Source organism: Hemiscyllium ocellatum, chromosome 26 (genome assembly GCF_020745735.1).
Source record: "Hemiscyllium ocellatum isolate sHemOce1 chromosome 26, sHemOce1.pat.X.cur, whole genome shotgun sequence".
NCBI classification, from domain to species: Eukaryota; Metazoa; Chordata; class Chondrichthyes; order Orectolobiformes; family Hemiscylliidae; genus Hemiscyllium; species Hemiscyllium ocellatum.
This window is the reverse complement of record NC_083426.1, coordinates 10,387,235-10,410,753: the sequence shown is the minus strand read 5'-3', so window position 1 is coordinate 10,410,753 and position 23,519 is coordinate 10,387,235. Positions and strand designations below refer to the sequence as shown.

The following is a 23,519-nucleotide window of genomic DNA, read 5'->3' as shown; positions in this document are numbered from 1 at the left end:
TTTTGGTCCCATATAAGAAGATGGAACAGGTACTTGTAGACATGAGCTTTCTTGGTCTGCAGCTGACCACACAACTCTTTCCCACCATGACTGAGGCCACATGACAAATAAAAATCTTCATAACTAATGAGGCCGGGAAGGAAACAAGAATAAAGTTAATGTTAAACCCACTGTTAATGTCACTCTTGATCGCTATTCAGTTCCAAACTTCTTGCGTACTCAATTTTGATCGAACACACTGGTTATCTTCTGTCTCAGTGGCCTGCATCCCAATCTACTCAAAAACTAGAAGATGGTTTCAAGATGCACTTGGCTGTGAGAAATTCTCATTATTCAGTAACCTTTGCTTTGCACCTCTTTTAGTTTTGGAATACAATAAAAAAAATTAAAGAGAAGGTTTACAATAATGTTGCCAGTGCTTGAAAATTGCATGATGAAAAATTGGATAGGCAAAGGTGGTTTTCCTTGGAAGAGACAAGGCTGAAAGATAACTTAATTGAAATGTCCAAAATAACAAGAAGGTTGGATAGAGTGGACGGAAAAGAGCTGCTTCCCCAAGTAGAAAGGCAAATTAACAAGGGCACAGAATTAAAGTGATTGGTAGAAGAATTAAAGGGAAATGAGAAGTATCTTTTTCATTCAGAAAATGGTGGGCGTCTGGAATTCGATGCTTAGTTTGATGTTGATATTGAAACTTTCAACTCATTTAAAAGGAACCTGGATTTGCACCTGAGGTTCTGTAAATTGCAAGGTGCTGAAAAATGGGATTTATTCAGGGGAGGTGGTAGCAATAGTGGAGTTATATAATTGGACCAGAACTAACAAAACTCAGGCCCCTGTTTTGGGACATGGGCTCAAATCCCATTACAGCTGACAGTGAATTTTTATTTTTATTAATGCATGCAATAGGAGTGTCACTGGTTGGACGACCATTTATTGCCCATTTCTAGTTGCTCTTGAAAAGGTGGTGGTGAGCTGCCTTCTTGAACTGTAGTCCATGTGCTGTAGGTAGACCCACAATGCTGTTAGGCAGCAAATTCTAGGATTTTGACCAAGCAACACTGAAAAAACAGCATTATATTTCCAAGTCAAAATGGCGTGTGACTTGGAGGGGAACTTACAGGTGGCAGTGTTATCATGTATCTGCTGTCTTTTTCCTTCAAGATGGTAATAGTTATGAGTTTTGAAGGTGCTTTTTCAGGAGGCTTGGTGAATTTCTGCAGTGCATCTGGTCGATAGCGCATGCTACTCTATTGAGCATCAATGGTGGAGGGAGTGGAGGTTTGTAGATGTGGTGCAACCAAACAGGTTATTTTGTCCTGGATGCTGTCAAGCTTCTTGTGTGTTGTTAGGGCTGCACTCATTCAGGCAAATGGGGATTGTTCCATCACACTCCCGAATTATGCCTTGCAGAAAGTGGACAGGCTTTGAATTCAATGAAAAGCTAGCCTAGTAGTGATCATATAACCATTGAGTCTTAGAAATATATAGCACAGAAACAAACCCTTCGTTCCAACTCATCCATGATATCTTAATTAACCTAGTCCCATTTGCCAGCACCTCGCCCATATCCCTCTAAACCATTCCTATTCACGTACCCATCCAGATGCCTTTTAAATGTTGTAATTGTACCAGCCTCTACCACTTCCTCTGGCAGCTCACTCCTTACACACACTACCCTTTGCATGAAAAACGTTGCCCTTACGTCTCTAGTTTTGGACTTCACCATTCTGGGGAAAAGACCTTATCTATTTACCCTATCCATGCTGCTCATGATCTTATAAACCTCTAAAAAGATCATCCCGTGGCTTTTGATGCTCCAGGGAAAATAGCTCTTAGCCTATTCAATCTCTCCCTATAGCTCAAGCCCTACAACCCTGGCAAAATCCTTTTAAAACTTTTCTGAACCCTTTCAAGTTTCACAACATTCTTCTTTTAGCAGGGAAATTGAAATTGCATGCATTATTCCAAAAGTGGCCGAAACAATTTCCTGCATGGTTACATGATATCCCAACTCCTGTTCTCAATCATTGACCAATAAAGGCAAGCATACCGAATGTTTTCTTCACTACTCTAGCTACATGCGACTCTACTTTCGAGGAACTATGAACCTGCACTCCAAGGTTTCTTTGTTCAGCAACACTCCTGAGGACCTTACCATTAAGTGTCTAAGTCCTTCAATAGGTTAACTTGCTACTGAAAGTTTTAATTCACAAAAATTTCTAGTGTTAATTTGAATTCATGTTTCTTCCACAGGGGTGAAAGCGTAAATTATTTAATTATACATAGTTGCTGGATATACAGGAAAGTTTTGCTCACTGTGTTTACTTACTCTGCAAACACTACAGTTATTTATTCAGCAAAGAACAGGCTACTTATTGCATAAGTGTAAGGTTATGCATGTAAGTGTCATACAGCATGGACATAGACCCTTCGGACCAACTCATCCATATTGTGCCTAAACTCTACTTCTGTGAAAACACTCAGGAAAAATTTGTGCCATCTAGCAGCAATGTTAACCAAAAAGTACAACAGTTTTAATTATGTACCATCCAATTTGAACCAAGCAATGTGGTAGAGCGGATGAAAATATATTTTATATTGGTCTTCATAGTAGAAGACGCTAATATCTTTCCAAACCAAAACAAAATAATCAAGGGAAAAAAGAAATAAACACAATAACTATCACTATAGAAAAAGTTACTAGAGAAACTAATGGGGCTAAAAGCTGATAAGTCTCCTGGACTTGATGGGTTTCATCCAAAGATATGAAAGAAAGTAACAATGATAGATGCCTTGGTAGTAATCTTCCAAGAATTCTTGGATACAGGAAGAGTCTCACATGACTTCAAAACTGTCGAAGTATGACCTTTACCAAAGAGGGAAGGAAACAAACAAAAAAAATTATCGGTTAGTTCGCTTAACACCTACCATTCGGAAAAGACAAGAATCTATTAAAAAGGGTGTAATAGCAACGAATTTAGGAATGCATAATATAATAAAACAGAGTCAGCGTGGCTTCACAAAGGGAAAGTCACACCTGACAAATTTATTAAAATTCTTTGAGGACAAGCATGAGATATAAAGGGGAATGAATAGATGTAATATATTTGGATTTCCGAAAGGCTTTTGATAAAATGCTGCACATTAAACAATTTAGTAAGAGCCCATGGTATTGTGAGTAGCACTGATAGATGATTGGCTAATAGATGACAGAGTTGGGACAAGAGGGCTATTTTCAGGGCGACAGCCTATAACTACTGGTGTCACATGGATCAGTGCTGTGGCCAAATTTATTTGCAAAGTATATTAATGTCTTGGATGGCGTGAAGTGAATGTTCCATCGATACTTTAGTGAATGACACAAAAACCAGTGGAAAGGAACGTCGTGAGAATGAGAAAAAAGGGAGAGAGACAGAGACAGACAGAGACAGACAGACAGACAGAGAGACAGACAGACAGAGAGACAGACAGACAGAGAGACAGACAGACAGAGAGACAGACAGACAGAGAGACAGACAGACAGAGAGACAGACAGACAGAGAGACAGACAGACAGAGAGACAGAGACATTAACTGAGTGGGCAAAAACCGAGATGGAAGGTAAAATATTAGGTTATGCACTGTGGCTGAAAGTGTAGAAAAGCTGAATATATTTAAGGAAAAGCTGCAGCACAGCAGCGTCTGGGAGTCCTTGGGCATGAATCACAAAAGTGCTTGCACCCAAGTTCAGCAAATAGTTGGGAAAACAAATGTAATGTTGGCCTTTGTTACAAAGGGAATGGAATATAAAAGTAGGGAGATCTCGTTAAAACTATGTAAGGCACTAGTGAGATCACACCTTACTGAAGGAAAGCTATACTGGCATTGGAGGAAGTTCAGAGAAGTTTCAGTAGGCTGACACTGGTTGTGGTAGGGTTTCCTTATGAGGAGAGATACATTAGATTAGGCCTGCACTCATTAAAGTTTAAAAGAATGAGAGATGGCCTTACTGAAATTGGCAAGATTCCTAGGGGCTTGACCTGGTAGGTGTGGAGAGGAATATTTCCCCTTATGGGAGTGTCTAGGACGAGAAAATATAATCTCAGAATAAGCATTTACACATTTAAAGCCAAGATGAGGAGGAATTTCTTCTCTTAAAAGGTCTTGGAATCTTTGAATTGTTTAATACAGTGAGCTGTTGAGAGTGGGTCATCAAGAATATTCAAGACAGAATTAATCAGATTTTTAATCAATAAACAAATCAAGGATTATGGGGGAAAAAGGAGGAAAGTGAAATGAAGATTATCGATCAGCCATGTTCCTATTAAAAGGAGACTCAAAGGGCTGAATGGCCTAATCCTCCTCCAAATCAGATGGTCTTATAATTTTGAATCAGGGAAGAGACTGTAGGGGGGGAGAGGGAGAGAGAGCAGGAATTCATGTTGCAGAATTGCTTACAGTGTAACTCTACATTGCAGCTAATTATTTTGCATATATGGATTAATCTTAAATGAAGAAGAATTCCTGTCTTTGTCATGTCAAGGTTATTCACTGGGTAAATGAATGAAAACCGACCAATTCAGACAGAGGTGGAGGATGAACAAAGATAATTGGCAATCATTTTCTGGTGCAGAACAGAAAAGTTCCTCGATTAGTTTAATGTTTGGGTTGGAAAAGGGGCTTTCATTCCAAGTCAGTACATTCTTTCCTACAAGGACTTCATTTAAACAGTGCCATTAGCCCAGTAAAACATCACAAGGTGCTTCACAGGAGCGTTACCAAACAATCAAAATTTGACAGCTCGAAAGCAGTTTCCAAAACATTTAACGTGCAGCAAGTGTGAGTTGCAAAGATTCTTGAAACAGTTTCAGTTTAAAACTTGGAATGCTAATCCAAGAGGGAGTTGGTAAAACGCCTTAAATAAAGATATGTAATTTTGCTTTGGAAGCAATCAAACTGTGATCATACCTCTGCTCTCAGTGAGTTAAAACACTTCAGAGTGACAAAGAACAGTCTCTGCCCTTCCCCCTCCCTTGAATCTATACCTTGAGGTTAGTGTGGGAGCCAGCGAGGGGCAGAAGGACATCTGTCCATTGAAGATGCCTGCACAGAAAATGCTTCTCAGCACAGACCAAGCATGTGACAGGTGCCTGGCGACAAGTAGGGGGCGGATTACATCTGGGGACAAAGGCCAAAGGGCAAACAGAGTTTCCCAGGGTACATCATTTATCAGAGCCAATCGTCAATCAGCATACATTAGAGGAACACAATAGCAGAGGTCCCAAGGGGCACCACAGTTTCTATCAGCCTTTTCTATGACACGGGGCCTTGGGAAGAGAGAGAGAAAAAAAGACACTGTGGGAAGTTTCCCAAGATTCGAATAAACCCCCTCGGCTACTCCAAAGCAAAAAGCAGGTCAACAGGCATTGGCTGATACCTTTACCCTTCATACTGAGGCATGCTGTCTGCTGTTTGTTAAGAGGCAAGAAAGAAACAGCAGAAAGGCTATTGTCCCTGTCACAGCTCCAGCCACAGGCCAGTGCAAAGGATTAACCCTTTCACTGGCCAATTGTGATTACACAGATGCTCTAGGGATCACACAGACTTCTATTTCGGACACTTAATTCACCTTGTGTCTATGATCCAAACTCTTTTCTTTTTTTAAAAAAAGCACATCTATTTGATGGTGTCGCTAAGCACCTACTGGGCACCATCTGTTCTCTCAGCATTTCATTCCCAGGATATTGTGTGGATAGCACTAACTGCATTTATGTCATTATAAACTTCTTCCTTCCTCACCATAAGATGCTGAATTTGCAATAGCCTGGAGTCAACTAACATCACGTCCATGTTACAATGTGCAAGTCCCATCGGCGTTAACTTGATGAAGAATAAAAGCTGCCACAAACAACTTTGCAGAAGCACTTGCGAGAAACTTTGTTGAATAAGGCAGCAAAGACCTGGCTAATTCCCCCACTCTACTCCAAGGTTGCAATGACCAACTTAAGCACGCAAACCACCACTTTGTTGCAAATTTCAAGCCAGTGTCTTTAGCTTCCCGCTATGTGCTGTTTACTGTACAGAAGATAGTACATTCAATTCTCACACTGATCACTAGTTCCAAGTTAGAGATTTAAGCACAGAACCCAGGGCATTCCTTTCTTTTCAAATAGTTTTGTATACTGGCAAGTCCCGTCTTTCTGATGCTTTAAAATCTAGGTACTACCAGATACCTCAGAGCAAGGTGATGTATTTCACTCACCTATCTTGAAGTAGTAGATGTGGCATCCACTCGATGTTTATCCCTCAACTAATGCTTAAAATAAATTAGCTAATTCTGTGTCACATTGTAAGCAAATTGGGTGCTGCAATTTCTACATTACTACATGCACTATACTTCAAAGGTATTTCATGGCTGTAATATGCTTTGGTACATTCCGACTTGAAAAGCACTACTGAAATGCAAGACCACTCTTCCCTTAGTTTGGTCATAATCATCCTCACCTTTCCAAAGTATCAGGCTCAAGGGCTCAAGCTTTACTGCAGATGTTTGAATATAAATCTAAGCTGACTCCTAGTGTGATCCAGAGGGGATTCTACACAGTTGAAAATGTCATTTCGAACAGCAGAGAAGAAAACATTACTCCCCTCAGCCTAGTCTGAACAGAAATCCAGCTCTGAGGTGAACGGACAACAATGTATTCAGATTGCATCAGTCAACTGGAACACAATCTCTGCACGGAACTTCACCTCTTTGCCCCTAACTAGCAATTAATGCTTTCATATTTAAACAGGAAAAATATCCATTGTTTATGCATAATTCTTTGTCAGGAAAACTACATTCATTGATGTAGGCTTTTTCTGATAACAAAACCACAGAATGTTAATTTATGGCTAATTACTGAACATTGAGAAATAGTAAGGAGATTTTAAAAATAAATTTACATTTCTTGAATATTCAGTGTGATTATGCGACAGTATTTCACTGCTGTACTTTTTATCTCATCTCCCAGTCTCCTTTCACTTCTAACAAATGAAAAAGCAATTGGAAGACTCAGGTTCTGCTGATAGAGTCCCAGATTTGTACAGCATTGAAGATGTCTCTTCAGTCTATCGTGCCTATGCTGGGCATCCAAACCAGCTATCCACCTGACTCATTGTTTTGCTCTATCTCAATGGCCTTTTCAATATTGCTTTTTCAAAATGTAACTTTCAAAACCTTACACAGATTCTGGTAGGCACATCAACAATCAGTCATGTGTTAAGATTCTTCCCATGAAACAAACTTGGTCCAAATATCTTGAAAGAACCTTTTATTTATATCCTTTGCTCCCCAACTGATCTGTCATGATTAGACTAGACTAGACTAGACTTACAGTGTGGAAACAGGCCCTTCGGCCCAACAAGTCCACACCGACCCGCCGAAGCGAAACCCACCCATACCCCTACATTACCCCTTACCTAACACTACGGGCAATTTAGCATGGCCAATTCACCTGACCCGCACATCTTTGGACTGTGGGAGGAAACTGGAGCACCCGGAGGAAACCCACGCAGACACGGGGAGAACGTGCAAACTCCACACAGTCAGTCGCCTGAGTCGGGAATTGAACCCGGGTCTCTGGCGCTGTGAGGCAGCAGTGCTAACCACTGTGCCACCGTGCCGCCCACCGTGCCGTCAGTGGAATTTCTTTTTCCTGTATATTTCCAATAAATCTCCTCTCAAACTTCTTTTATCTAATGAGTAGAATCCCAGTTTCTCTAACTACAGCTGCAGCCAAGATCCATCTATTCTGCACCAACTCAGACAATTTCTTCTGTTCCTCTCCATGCTCTTGACATTCTCTTTAATTGGTCACAAACATCTTGATTACCTAAATCAATGGTCTGCAGGAGTTCAGCATTATTTATTCAGTACTGTATTCAGTCCTCCGACTAATGAAGAAATCTATGCCAGAATAGCACTTTGGTGAGCTTCTGGATAAGGCACTGTACTAAATGTAAGTACTGTTCTTTGCTTCTTCACTTTCATTTAATTTCATTGAGGACTAGCCCAAACTTCCATGTTTTAAAAAAAACTTTTTTTTAAAAAATAAAATCGGCCCTTATCAACTGCTACTCTTAATAAACCTGGCAAAAAATTATACACCTCAAATATCATGATCTACCACAATGTCAGAGCATTTATGCTGTAAATAAAGCATAACAGTGATGTGTATACCGCATGTATTACATTTCTATTAATTACTGCGAGTTTCTACATTGATTTTAGGAAGTGTGTTGATGTGTTTACATAGACATTTTTGAGGGATGTTGATTTCTCAAAGCTTTACTTGGTCAGAGTTTACTGTGATTTTGAGGACCTCTTGGTTAGCCAGAATAGTTAATCAACTGGCACACCCCTTGTCCCATAAGTGTTGGCTAATAAAAGGTTTGCTGTATTAGAGTCATAGAGATGTACAGCACGGAAACAGACCCTTCAATCCAACTTGTCTGTGCCGACCAGATATCCCAACCCAATCTTGTCCTACTTGCCAGCACCCACTCCATATCCCTCCAAACCCTTCCGATTCACATACCCATCCAGATGCCTTTTAAATGTTGCAGTTATACTAGCCTCCACCATTCCTCTAGCAGCTCTTTCCATACATGTGCGGCCCTCTGTGTGAAAACGTTGCCCCTTAGGTCTCATTTATATCTTTCTCCTCTCACTCTAAACTTATGCCCTCTAGTCCTGGACAACTCCACCCCAGGGGAAAGACTTTGTAGATTTACCCTATCCATGCCCCTCATGATTTTATAAACTTCTATAAGGTGACCCCTCAGCCTCCGACACTGCAGGGAAAACAGCCCCAGCCTATTCAAACTCTTCCTATAGCTCAAATCCTCCAACCCTGGCAACATCCTTATAAATCTTTTCTGAACTCTTTCAAGTTTTACAATATCTTTCCGATAAGAAGGAGACCAGAATTGCAAGCAATATTCCAACAGTGGCCTAACCAATGTCCTCTACAGCCGCTACATGACCTCCCAACTCCTGTACTCAATACACTGGCCAATATAGGAAAACATACCAAACGCCTTCTTCACTATCCTATCTACCTGCGGCTCCACTTTCAAGGAGCTATGAACCTGCACTCCAAGGTCTCTTTGTTCAGCAACAATCCCTAGGACCTTACCATAAGTGTATAAGTCATGCTAAGATTTGCTTTTCCAAAATGCAGCACCTCACATTTACCTAAATTAAACTCCATCTGCCATTTCTCAGCCCAATGGCCCATCTGATCAAGATCACATGGTAATCTGAGGTAACCTTCTTTGCTGTCTACTACACCTCCAATTTTGGTGTCATCTGTAAACTTACTAACTATACTTCCTATGCTCACATCCAAATCATTTATAGAAGTGATGAAAAGTAGTGAACCCAGCACCGATCCTTGTGGCACTCCACTGGTTACAGACTCCAATCTGAAAAACAACCCTCCACCACCACCCTCTGTCTTCGACCTTTAAGTAAAATATTCCACTTATCATCTTGCAAAAGCTAAAGCACCAGTTTCCACCACAAACTGAGAGACCGACCCTTTCCAGGCTCCTTCAGACTTGTACAAATATTCAAACAAAAGTGTGATCCAGAGGGGATTTTACACAATTTGGAAATGTCGATTTCAACAAGAGATTTTTATTTGACAGGCTAAACATAATTCCCTTACCTTGTTGCCCATGAGATGGGAATCCGGTGAGCTGCATAGATGGTAAAACAGAGGGGACTATCAACAAGGGAGGCACTTTGTGTTTGAGCATCCCTCCGGCATGGAACCACCGTGTGGAAATCTGCATTGAAACTGTTGCAGTAGAGTTCCACCAGATCCAGGATGGCAGCTGTTAAAGCTTCCCCTATTTTGGCTGTCATACAAAGATAATAAAAAATAATAAATAATCCAGCCCCCTTTTCAATGCATTGCTTTCTCTTTTGGCATTGAGCATCAAGATCATCTAGTGATGAGACTAAGGAACTTCTGTTAATGTCTCAGCTGATGGAGGTACCTGAACCAAAGAGGTTTTAGCTTGGACCCCGGTCTGTGGTTTGAGTTGTTCTCAGTCAGTAACAACTTCCTGCTATGGAAGGGGAAAAGTCAGTCAAGAGTTAATTTTACTGATTAGTCATCAATGATTCTTGCCAGAAACATTTATATAACACTGCCAGATATGGAAAATATAGCTTGCAGCCACTCAGCATCTAGTCTCAAGCACACATAGAATTGTAATTTGATGAAGTACTTCATGGCAGTCATAGAAATTCAAATAATAGCATTTACAGTTTTTAGGAAAAGCAAGTAAAGGATCTGATAAAACCTCAAAATGAGTTCATTTCATTGGAAAACAAAAAGGATCTCAAGGTTGTGTACTGTAGAAAGTGACCATCTACACTCCATCTTTTCTCTACGCTTAAAGGATTTTTTCCCTGAAGGCTATTTTTTAAAGACTCTGGTGAAATAGCTGAAGAAATCATCCCATGCGTTTTCCATTATGGAAAATTTCTAGGAACAAAATGCAATCAAATTTTGAACTGCAAATAGAAAACTCCTCATGAAGGCAGAGAAAAGGTTATCTTTCATAGGATATGTTAATCAGAGGATGGCAGAAAACAACATGAATGCAAGTCAAACCTAAAAAGCACTCTGTTTGATATAAAATGGAATGCTCACCACAGACTAAGGTTTTTACAAGGGGAGTTGTTCTCAAATCAAAATAATTACAATAATGCATATGGATTAAACAATCTACACTTTTCAGCTACCTGCTCCCTGCAATCATCTCCCACTGCTTTCAAAATAATAAAAAGAAGAACTGTGGATGCTGGAGATCTGAAACAAACAAAAACAAATTACTGGAGAAACTTAGCAGATCTGGCAGCATCTTTCTCTCCACAGAGTATTTCCAGCAATTTCTGTTTTTGTGTTCTCCAGTGGCATCAATAGAAGCCTGGTTCCACAGATGAGGAATTGAGTTACAAAGACAGATTGGAGAAGCTAAGACAGAGTTCCTTGGAGAAAAGAAGGCTGAGAGGAGATTTTCTGGAATGTAACACACTTTCTGAGTGTGTAGTGTAGGCAGCTTTAATCAAAGCATGCAAGAAAGATCTAGGCTCTTATCTGAAAAGTAAGAATGTGCACAGCCAAAGGGAGAGAGCCATCAGAATGACACTAAGTGACATGCTCATATGGAAAGCTGGTTCATATTGAATGGGCTGAATGGTCTCCTTCAGTACAATACCAATTTTGTGAATCTGAACAGACATCTGGTGCCTCATAATAGCACCCATTCTTAATCTGAAGGCAGCATCCAGGAGGGTCACTGCAACAAAGGTTGGTCTGTTCATCGCCTGTCATTTACTGTGAGCCAGGGTGGGAAAAGATAACATTCAGTGACAATTCAGCGTCAGTAACTCTGGTTGATGCTCCTCACATAAAATCACTAAGATACCACAACTGAAATCAGGTAGCCCAGCAAGGGTCAACAACTGAATGTGATACCTTGGTGTACGTTCATCAGTATTTTCACTGACTGCTGCCTTTAACTCAGGAAGAAATGTTGTATTTTTAAAAATCCAACATTGTAGTCAGTAAAACGAATGAATAGGAAAGCAGCATCGCAACATCCAGTGGTGGATGACCATATTTTTGTACACTGTGTAGAACAGGCACTTATCCAAATGACAAAGAGCTGATCTAGAAAATGCATAGGACAACTTTCAGGGCAAACAAGTAAGTATTTGAAAGAGAAGGGAAGGGAAGGGGAGAGTTATACTGATTGGAGTTAGACAAGAAAGGATGGATGAAGGATCAAGTGGAGCATAAATATGACTTGAGCTAGTTTCAAAGCTCCATCATTGGTAGCCCTGCTTTCAGTTACCTGGATCCAAGATAAGAAATTTATTCTCTAACTCTCTCGACCTCTCTTTTCTTCAAGGTGCTCCTTAAACCTACCTCTTTGACCAAGCGCTTGGCCATCTACCTTCTGTAATTCCGTGACTAGTTTTCTGGTAATAATACGCCTATGAAGTACCCTGTGTGTCATAATACACTAAAGGCACTATACAAGTTATTGTGGTCGTTGGATCAACATCATGTTGCCTAACTTTTCTGGTATGAATTTCAAAAAATAAAGCAGTTAATTATTTAATCCTTTCCTGATTTCAATCATTTCCTTCCAGCAATTATAACAGGAAGCTTTGTACACAAAAGGCATTTACTCAGCTCAGTTTCTATTGTTAAACATATAGGGATCTTTAATACACTGGCCTTGTTAATGGCATTCACCTATCACACAAACCAGATCATCCCATCTTTAATTCTCACTCTATGTTGGTCATGTCATTGATGTGGAAACTACAATAGAGTTCAGCATCCCTAGGTAACAGCAAGGGCTGGAGGAAGAATGCAATCACATTACCACCGATTGCTATCGAGTGATTTCCTGATGTACTTTCATCTATGTGCCCACTTCACATGGAGACCAAAACTGGACCCCACCTCCATCTCCTTCCCCAATCCCCACTTTATCCCTCCCCATTGTTTTCATTCAGTCATATAGAGATAAACAGCATAAAACAGGCCCTTCGACCCAACTCATTCATGCTGACAAGGTTTCCTAAACTGAACTAGTCCCACTTCCTAGCGTTTGGTCCATATCCCTCTAAACCTTTCCAATCCATCTACCTGTCCAAATGTCTTTTAAAAACTGTTATTGCATCTGCCATCACCACTTTCTCTAGTGACTCGTTCCATATATTCATCACTCTGTAAAAACGTTAGCACTCAGAACTCCCTCAAATCTTCAAGTGGCACAATATTTGTTGGATGGAATACTTGGATGCTCTATGTTGTAACACACAAAGTAATTTTTGCATTTCAGATCACTTAAGTGTTCCTTTGGGAAATAGCGGAGGCCATTATAGAGTTAGGTGCTGTATGACCTATTCAGTGACTCTGTTGCTCCTTTTACCCAAAGGGCGACATTCAGACTCAATTAGTAACAAAGAAATATGGAAAAATATCAATTCCATACCTCGATTCTCTCTCACTGTCAGCAAGCAGGGATCCTGGAAAGATATATAAGAGGACAAATTAGCCAGCCTGTTATTCACTGGGAAGATTACAGTTTGTGCTTAAAACGCTCTTTGTCCAATCTATTCTCTCAACTTCAACATCAATGTTGTTACTTTGATGCAAAACACAGCTGGTATTTAATCATTAAATGTAAATAACTAATATATTATGTGCGTGTATCCTGCTCTGATTTGCTTTCCCAAAATGCAGCACCTTGCAAGATAGAAGCAGTCAAAGTTTCAGGCCAAGGACTTTTCTCCAAAACATCATTGATCTAAAACATTGAAGTTTGTTTCACTCTTCACAGATGCTGCCAAATCTGTTGAGAATTTTGCAGCATCCACAGTCACAGTACTTACTTTCCTACAATTGTCTTCTACATGAATAGATTTGTTTCACCAGCTTACGGAAGCCAGGAATACCATGCTTCTTAGGAGCAGAGGTTCAAACAGAAGTCACAAGGCTGACGTAAGGTGTCAGATTCTGAATTCTAAAGGAGGCAGCAGAACAAAGTAGACAAATGGGCCGAGGAGTGGCAGATGGAGTTTAATTTAGATAAAGGTGAGATGCTGCATTTTGGAAAAGCAGATCTTAGCAGGACTTATACACTTAATGGTAACACCTAGGGAGTGTTGCTGAACAAAGAGACCTTGGAGTACAGGTTCAAAGCTCTTTGAAAGTAGAGTCACAGGTAGTTAGGATAGTGAGGATGACGTTTGGCATGCTTTCCTTTATTGGTCAGAGAATTGAGTACAGGAATTTGGAGGTCACATTGCAGCTGTACAGGATATTGGTTTGGCCACTTTTAGAATATGTCACGCAATTCTGGTCTCCTTCCTATCTGAAGGATGTTGTGAAATTTGAAAGGGTTCAGAAAAGATTTATAAGGATGTTGCCAGGGTTGAAGGATGTGAGCTATAGGGAGAGGCTGAATAAGCTAGAGCTGTTTTCCCTAGCGCATCGGAGGCTGAGGGGTGACCTTATAGAGATTTATAAAATCATGATGGGCATAGATAGGGTAAATAGACAAAATCCTTTTGCTGGGGTGGGGGAGTCTAGAACTAGAGGGCATAGGTTTAGGGTGAGAGGGGAAAGATATGAGAGAGACCTAAGGGGCGACCTTTCACACAAGGGTTGTGCTTGCATGGAATGGGCTGCCAGAGGAAGTGGTGGAGGCTGGTATAATTACAACATTTATAAGGCATCTAGATGGATATATGGATAGAAAGGGTTTAGAGGATGTGTGTCAAATGCTGGTAATTGGGTCTAGATTAGGTTGGGATACCTAGTCGACATAGACGAGTTGGATCGAAGGATCTGTTTCCATGCTGTACATCTCAATGACTCTAGAAATGAAAACCCTGGGCAGGCAAGGTTGGAGTGAATGTTTTGTTTTGAATTAATATACTAATTATGAGTCAGATAAATTCTTCATTGGTATTTTTCACACAATTACATGACCTTTTTTGAAAATGAGAGCATATAGCAAAAGTTCCAAGGTGCGTACAGACCACAGAGACAGGCAAGGGCCACAGATGAAGGGGAATTGGGCTATGAAAGGCCTCTACGCCATAGTGCAAGTACCACTGTTGGACAAAACACTATTTTTAAACAGGAGATTCTTGATGGGGCAGGGGCAGACAACAGCTATTTCTATAAATGTCAAAAAGCATACTCATCATCAACTGTACAGCAGGTAGGCCTTTGACAGGAGCCCAACTTCTTTTTAAGTCTTGTAAGTCTTGAAAATGCAATGGATGAGTGGAAATGGATTTCACACCAATTCCTTCCCTCCACTAATAGCACTGACCATGAACTTGGTAATTATTTGAAATATGAACAGACTTCAAAATACAGCAGCTAAAAGCAACAGCTTCTTTCAGTCTGAATCTTGCAATGTAAAGAGAGAAGAGTTCTTAAGTTATTCACAAACACCTGCCTTAATGTTGCTTATTCTGAGTGCAAAACATCCACTCTGTTTTTAAAATTAGCAGTTGGGTGGCACAGCGAGTTAAGCAGCTTCACTTTTCACCACAGAGTTCAACTTTGACTCAAAGGATGAAAGTCCAAGCTGCTCGCTAGCTGTAAAGATCCTAGGTAAAATGTGTGTTATGTTGTTGTTCAGAGAGATTACAGAGGCTCACACTTCTCAACTTCTGAGGGATAGTCACTAATAAGATACGAGAATGATTTGTGAACTCTTATCCAAATATAAGCCTTCATCTTTGAAGATTACAAAATTATTAGAATACCAATTAAATGACTGGACAAATCTAACCCACTGCAGCACAGGCCAGTGTGTGGCTCATGAGCAATGTGTTTGCCATTGTATCAAAAGTCACGGATTCAAGGTCCACAGCAGACATGAGAACTTAATGAATCCAGGCGGACCCTTCAACGCAGGACAGAGGGAGTACAGCAACATCAGAGATGACACATTCAGATGAGACACTAAGTCTTCATAGTACCATTCCAAAATAAAACAAAAGGAAGCTCTCCTTGTTTTTCTTTTGGCTAATATTTAACCATCACTATAATAAATTGTAATATCTGGCGCTTTCTCCTATTGCCAGAGTAAAATGACAATTGTGTTTTCTATAGTTCAACACTGACTACACTTCACAAAGTACTTCACTAACTCTGGAGCATTTTGGATGTGCTGAGGTTTTGTAAGATGCTATGTCAATGCAATTTTATTCTTTATTTCTTGCACTATGTAGAAAACGTTTCAAATGTTTTCCTACCAACAGCCAGGAAGGACATGACAGAGACTACGATGTGAGCCAGTGACAGGGCAAAAATAAAAGTCATCCTAAGGTAGCATATTGACACAGAACTTAACACTAAGAAACAGCATCATGTACAAAAATAGCCAACAGGAAAATAAAAAGTTTACAATCAGAAACATTTGGATTTCGTTAAATAATGCTATGCAAAACACAATGAGAACATTTGATAAAAGCATCAGCTGCACTCAGGAGATGAAAAGTAGCTAGAAGTGGGTTTCTGCACCTTCTGTATCCTGGGATGTAGCCGTGAGGGACAGGGTGGCAACTGATTCAAGGCATTGGTTATCTCCTGTGTCTCGACCAAGGCAAGTGCATTGCAAATGGCCATCACAGACTGAACCACCCTCTCGGCCTTTTGTGAATGATCGACCTGCAAGCAACAAAATGTATCTAATAAACAAGAAAGAAACATGAGCGCACCACAAGACCTCCCTTGCTCAGTAAATGTATACAGTGAACACAATGGTTTCTTCACTTGATGAATTGAATTTGCTATGGGGAGACCTAATATCCTAGTGATAATAATCGTTGCACTCTTTAATGCCAAATGGCAAGGTCAGAGATTATGAGCGCATTAACCCCAAAACAGGAACTGAACAAATATTTGTGGTAGAGTGCTACATTGTTAGGAGTACTTTTTTTCATACAAGATTTCAAACAGAGGTCACAGTCATTCACTACATACATAAGGAAACTATGCTTCTTCTGATTCTTTTAACAGAATCAAATGCATGGTGATTTACAGAAGTAGTATCAATACAACTTGAATTTAAATAAAAGTAAGAAAACTTTTTACAGTCATGTATTTTGAAATGTTTAAGCTAGTCTAAAAGACATTCAGGTAAGTACATGAACAAGAACTGTCTGGATGGATAGGAGATGAGCACAGGCAAGTGGGACTAGTTTAGTTTGGGATTATGGTTGGCATGTACTGGTTGGACCAAAGGGTCTGTTTTTGTGCTGTATGACTCATTTAGTTGGGTTCAATTTAGTTGGGTTCACCTGAAGCACAAAACTGACCACCCCAATATCATGTTGCTCTCACTCCTCTGGATGGAATTGCAAGAATCCTCCAGAATGCACTTATTTGGGAAGGATTTTCAAATTGCACTTTTCCAGATGCAAAGGCATTAGTCAGTACATTTTAAAAGATCTTTCATGTCAAAAATTATTTGCATTAATAAGAATCTGACTGGTGTCCTTCAGTAAGACTAAATAACACTCCATCTTTTCATAAAAAACCTTCAGCGATTTTAGGCCAGATTACTGTCAGATTATGGAGAGGTATTTATCAAAAAGGTGCAGTTCTGGTGATAAACTCATTTAGTCCATTACGAGATTCATAAAACTGCACAGGTTAATATTCTTGAGTACAGCAAGAAATATTTTTCAATGAAAAGAAAAGAAAGGTTCTATTTTACTTCCTGATTTAAAACAGTTCATTGAAGAATTCATATTTTAATTGTGGAAATTAAATTTTATTGGAAATCTGAACTGTAACCTAAGATTCACAATTGGCAACTACCTGATGCAGGAGCAGCACTCCGAAAGCTAGTGCTTCCAATTCAACCTGTTGGACTATCACCTGGTGTTGTGAGATTTTTAAACTTTGTACACCCCCAGTCCAAACACCAACATCTGCAAATCTTCACAATTTTGGCTACTGCTCTACTGCATCCAAAATGAAAAAGTCTGCTCTCAGAAAACTGGGTATAGCTTAGCGAGCCCAATGATCGCTGTAAAAGATGCTGGTTACATAGGTCTTGGGCACGAGGAAGAGCAAGTTAAGACTTACAATCGCTGATCCCTGTTCCTTACAACACTCACTGTCAAAGCCAAAAACATACAAAAGGGGTATTGAAGCTTTGAATACCTAGAAAAGAAGTCAGCTGCCTCAGGAGAAAATAAGTAAAATAAAGGAAAATTTCAGGGAACAAAGATAATTCTGTTAGCTGAGATGAAAGTGAACCATTTTACTGACTTAATAGAGATGCTCAAGTTGTTCTGCATGTAATGCTGAATAAACATAGGTTTGCCCAGGTTACTGAACAAAAGATTCTCAACACATTGTCTTGTTGCTATGCAACCTACCTCAGCCAACAGAAAGTTATCCACTTCATTTTGATAGGTGTCAAAGAGGAGGGTCAGAGCTTGCCTGCAATGAAATTACAAACACAGCTATCAGTAAAATAATTTCTTGCTGCTAAACCGAGGCAGGCAGAACAGATGTCATTTGTTACATCCGTTATACAGCCCCTGTCACGTACACATACCATAGGCAGAGATAAGATATTCTGGAAATGACAACATCCAATTTTAAATAACCCAACGGAAGGTAAATCATACTTAGGATGAGACACATACACACTAAGACTTGTACAGGAGTTATACATAAATGTAAGTGAAGTTTCAAGCCTTATCGCTGTTAGCAACAGAATATGAAATGCACACAGACTGACCACTGTTGACTGCACAACTCTCTCACCTCGTTATGGTCTGTTTTAAGGGTCTTTCTTGCAGATGTATGAAATGGTTAAGAGTTGATTGACTCTGATCATCACTGACCTGTGAAAACAGTGTCAATTGCAATAAATGAGTCAGTCTATCCATTCCTATCATTTAGCAGTCAGGAGTTAAAAAGAGAGAAGTGTAGCTGCACCAAAACAAATGGACAAGATGCAATTCACAAAAATGAAACCATATCATAAACAATGAGAGTAGTTAACTCCTTTATGATGATCATGATGCACCTCATTCACAGATTAGGAGTCATCAGCACCTTGCCCCTATCCTTAGGTATAAGCCAGTCACATCCCAGCCAAATGTAGTACCATAGCAAGAAAATCAGCTTGCCTCCAGAGTATTTGCTGTCCTGATTAAATTTCACCTCACATGGCAGGCCCCTTGCTTTCACAATTACATGAATTTGATGATGCAAATAAATTATGCACTCCTGGAGTTCAGTTCCCTCCTCCTCTCAAAAGCACTTCTTACACAATGTGACACTGGACCCAAATTGTTAACTCTGCTTTGTATCTGCAGATGCTATCTAACCTGCTGAGATTTCCCAGCAAATTCTATTTCTGCTTCTAGTTTCCAGCATCTGCAGTCCTTTGGTTACTTGTATAAACCCACTTTCGGGCAGCCAATTTCTAAATTCCATAGGCAGGCATACCATGTTCAATTGACTAACACTTTTCCAATTGAGACAGTTTGAACTGTTCACCTTTAACAAAAGGTAAATTTGAAAGCTTTCACTTGCTTTGCAAATATTTAACTTGAGATCATTATTGGGAGATGGGTGGTTCAGTTAAACTTCTGTCTCCTCAATCTAACCAATAACTTGGTGCTAAAGGTAAACAAAATTGAATTCTCCAACACTTTAAACTTAGATCTTAATAAAACTTCCAGACTGAATCAGTATTCGGAACTTTAGAATTGCTTACCGTACGCATCAAGTCCTTGCGAACTGCCTTGAGTTCCATCAAGTAGAGTTTAATATCCACATCAAACTTACGGCAAAACTGAACATATTTGTGACTCCCAATTGTGTGTTTACTGGAAAAGAATGGATTCAGTCACAATCATAAGTAAATTGATTTCCTTTCACCACAGAAATTTCTAAAGCTAGTTCAGTAAAGAGCCACAAAATTGTCATTCATAACTATTTCAACCATTCATAACTGTTGACTGGTAAAAGAAAACAGTCAAAAGAAAGGCAGTTTTGGTAAATTGCATGCTTTCCCTTCAACATATAAAGTCTCGCCAATTGATAAATGTCTCATTAGCAGCATGCTTAGAAAGCATAGTTTCTCAGTAGTATTATACAGTGAAAAAAAAGAACATTTGGCCAACCATGCCGGTGCTAACACTATAAAGATATACCAATTAGTCCCACTCTTCTGTTCTTTCCCAGAGGCCCGGTGTCATTTCATTTCTCAATATACATCCAATTCCCTTTAGGAAGCTAATACTGAATGTGCTTTTGGGCAATGCAGTAAAAGTAACTTGTACCTATATCAGAAGATCTGTATATATTTGATGGAATAAAATATTCCAAAGTATTTCAGGGGACATGTGTGAAACAATATATTTTTCAATCACATAAGTAGATATGGTTAGCACTGTTGCCTCACAGCACCAGGGACCCAGGTTTAAGTCCAACCTCAGGCAACTGTCTGTGTAAGTTTGCACATTCTCCCAGTGTCTCTGTGGGCTTCCTCCGGGTGCTCCAGTTTCCTCCCACAGTCCAAAGATATGCACATTAGGTGAATTGGCCATGGCTAAATTGCCCATAGTGTTCAGGAATATGTAGGTTAAATGCATTAGTCAGGGATAAATATACAATGGGAGTGGTTCTGGGTGAATTGCTCCTCAGAGGGTCAGTGTGGACTTGTTGGGCCAAAGGGCCTGTTTCCATACTGTAGGGTTTCTATAATTCTATATTAGGTTAGTTGATCAAAAACTTGATCATAGAGGTAGGTTTTAAGAAGCATCTTAAAGAAGCCGAGAGAGCTGGTGAGGTGTAAAAGCAGAGGAGAGATGGTGAAATTCCAGAGCTCAGAGTCCAGGCAGCTGAAGGCATGGCTGCCAATTGTCGAGAGATTAGGCCAGATTTATAGGAGGAATAATATTTTAGAATTGTAAGGATGGAAGAGATTAGAGAGATAGGGAAGAACACAGTCATGTCAGGTTCATAACAATTTCATGGAGTAAATGGAGACAGACTGCTCTTGGACAATTAGTACCCAAACAACTTTGTGGGTCTACCAAAGCACTGTAGTGGCTCAAGAAGCCAGCTCAACACTACCTTCTCAAGGGCAACTAGAGATGGACAATAAATGTTGACATAGCAAATGCTGTTCAAAACTCATGAATGAATTTTGAAAAACTTGGCATTACGCAAGGTTTTTAATTGTGATTATGAAAGTGGTTATAACACTTTTTGCATATAAAGCCATCAATGTCCAGTGCCATAACTGGAGTGGAAATTATTTTGCAGAGGGTCAGCTGCATTTTGGATAGCCCAATGATGCAAAAGGGGGGCTAAAACAGGTGTTACGTGCTTGCATATCATAAAGCATGACATCTAGCACAAACTTAAACCCTGGTTGTCTCTACTGTGACTGTAGATGGCACACATCTGGCATTATTTTACACTTGGATCATTCTAGTTGAAATTTAGAGCTGAAAATGCTCATCAACTGTTTGGATATACAGAAGGTTGAGGTAATAGATTTTTTTGGGGTTCTAAAGACATGAAGGGATATGGGTACTGGGGTTGGAAACTGAAGTTTAGGTCAAAGATCGTAAGATCTCGTTCAATGGTAAGGTAGGTTTGGTGGAGCTTATGACCTACTCCAGCTCTGTTTCTTATGCTGTCACATCCTTTACTGTGTAAAACTGACAGTACCATCAGATTTCTTGGTTACTGTTTCTCCCAATCCACACGAGCTGGTTATTTTTGTCATTTTATTTTGACAGAATAAAACATCCCTTAAACAAAGGGGCAATTTGTAAGTTAGTTATCCTATAAAAATCACCTTATCACCCACTTCTAAGTCCACTCTCACCATCCTGTACACTGAAAGACAACATCAACAATAATTCTTCGAAATTTGCATCACATGTAGACAGGGTGGTTAAGGCGGCATTTAGAATGCTTGCCTTCTTTGCTCAGACCTTTTGAGTACAGGAGTTGGAACATTATGAAGTAGTTTTTAGGACATGGTGAAGCTTCTTCTGGACTACTGTGCACAGTCCTGGTCATCCTGTTATAGAAAGGATACTATTAAACTGGAGAGGGTTCAGAAAAGATTACAATGACATTGCCGAGATTAGAAAATTTGAGCTATTGGGAGAGGCTGAATTGACTGGAGCTATTTCCCCTGGAGCATCAGAGGTTGAGGGGTGACCTTACAGGGGTTTATAAAATCGTGAGGGGCAGGAATAGGGTAAACAGCCAAGGTCTTTTTCCCAGAGTGGGGGAGTCCAAAACTAGAGGGCATAGGTTTAAGGTGAGAGGAGAAAGATTTAAAAGGTAGCTTAGGGGCAACATTTTCACAGAGAGGGTGGTGCTCGAACAGAATGAGCTGCCAGAGGAAGTGGAGGAGGCTGGTACAATTATAATATTTAAAAGGTATCTGGGTGGGTGTGCGAATGAGAAGCATTGAGAGAGATGCTGGAAATGCTGGAAAATGGAACTAGACTTATTTAGGATATCTGGTGGGCATGGTTGAGTTGGACTGAAGAGTCTATTTCCATGTTCTACGTCTCTATGACTCTATAACTCTATAACAACCACAACCACCTCTTAATAACTTGCTTAATGATATAGATGGTGGGCAGCTACTTTCAAGGTTGTCAGCTAGCCAGGAGCCCGAGTGGAGCCACACGCTGTGTAGCAACATCTAGAGATTTATTGACTAAAGCATCATCCTATCAACTAGTTAACTCTTCAAAAAAAAAATAAATGAAAGGAACTAACACGCTCACACCACAACCAAATTTCCTCTTACAATTAAATGTAATGGGAAGATCTACAGCTATGAGTCATAAGCATATTAAAACAGTACAGCAAGATGGAGGGACTGGGTAAGTGTCACAAAGCAGGTGCACTCTTCCAATTATCAGATATTTTAATGGCTTCACGTCAGTGTGCCAGCTGAGCCTGGGCAAGGCAAATCTGAGAAGCCCTTGAATACAGGGTCAAAGGCTGAGCCAAAACGGTAGTTATCAAACTCAGAACAATGGCTTACTGCCTGAGTACTGCGTAGGCTGAGATATTGCGTCACAATACCTACTTTACAGGAAATTGAAAGCAAAAGAACATCATCAGCCCCACCCATAGCTGAATAGATTTACTTTTAACAAGTACACACTCTTTCACGCAACAGTTTTTTTAAAAAAAGTAAGTTGGAAATCCAGAATTTTAATTAGAATTAACTTAAAGCCAAAGGAACAAAATAATAATCCCTGTGAATTTTGAAATATGCAGACTACAGATATCCTAATAAACAACTCTTTCACTCGTAGCTCCTCAATCAACTTACACAATTTCCTGAACATTAGACAAATGGGGAGGCATGTTAAAAAGCTTACACCTGAGTTCACATATAAATTGAAGTCTGTTCAATTAAGAAACACAGTAGTCTCTGGTTCTAATGCATCTATAAAAAGTACAATATGTCAAGAATCAAGTGTTATTTAACAAGAGCAAGATCAGTATTGTGAAATTTGTTTCTGACATAAAACAATCTCTCAATTACAATAATTTGTATTTACAAGGTGCCCATGATGTGGAAATGGCAAGCAAGTGGATTGAGAAGACAGAAGTGGAAAGGTGTTTCAGATATTCAGACTACAATTCTTGGTACCACATTGAAGTATATTACTTCAATTACATATTCTTGCACCAGTTTTGATGCATTCTGAATCTGTATAGATTATTGTGTCAATTCCAAGCAGAATAATAAGTGTGATCCAAGATATTTTATAGAATATGGCACTAAATTTCAAAATTATATCTGGAAATGGAGGCAGATTACAGAGCTTTAGTGAATTTTACTGCAATTTAGCACTTGTTCACTATTCAGGAAGTGTTCAGAACAGAAGAGGGAAGAGATGTGAATGCATCA

General features: G+C 39.7%; 1 protein-coding gene across 2 annotated transcripts in view; it reads right to left on the bottom strand.

Annotated features, from left to right (window-relative positions):
• The window catches only part of pik3c2b (phosphatidylinositol-4-phosphate 3-kinase, catalytic subunit type 2 beta), a 172,155-nt gene that overhangs the window by 85,809 nt on the left and 62,827 nt on the right, over window positions 1-23,519 (bottom strand). For both annotated transcript variants that reach the window (XM_060845331.1, XM_060845330.1), the window contains 7 exons: window positions 19,329-19,440; window positions 18,368-18,447; window positions 17,974-18,037; window positions 16,106-16,252; window positions 13,053-13,086; window positions 9,695-9,887; window positions 1-123 (listed from right to left, as the gene is read on the bottom strand). In XM_060845331.1, coding sequence (XP_060701314.1) covers window positions 1-123; window positions 9,695-9,887; window positions 13,053-13,086; window positions 16,106-16,252; window positions 17,974-18,037; window positions 18,368-18,447; window positions 19,329-19,440 — 753 coding nt within the window. The remainder of the gene's footprint in view (window positions 124-9,694; window positions 9,888-13,052; window positions 13,087-16,105; window positions 16,253-17,973; window positions 18,038-18,367; window positions 18,448-19,328; window positions 19,441-23,519) is intronic.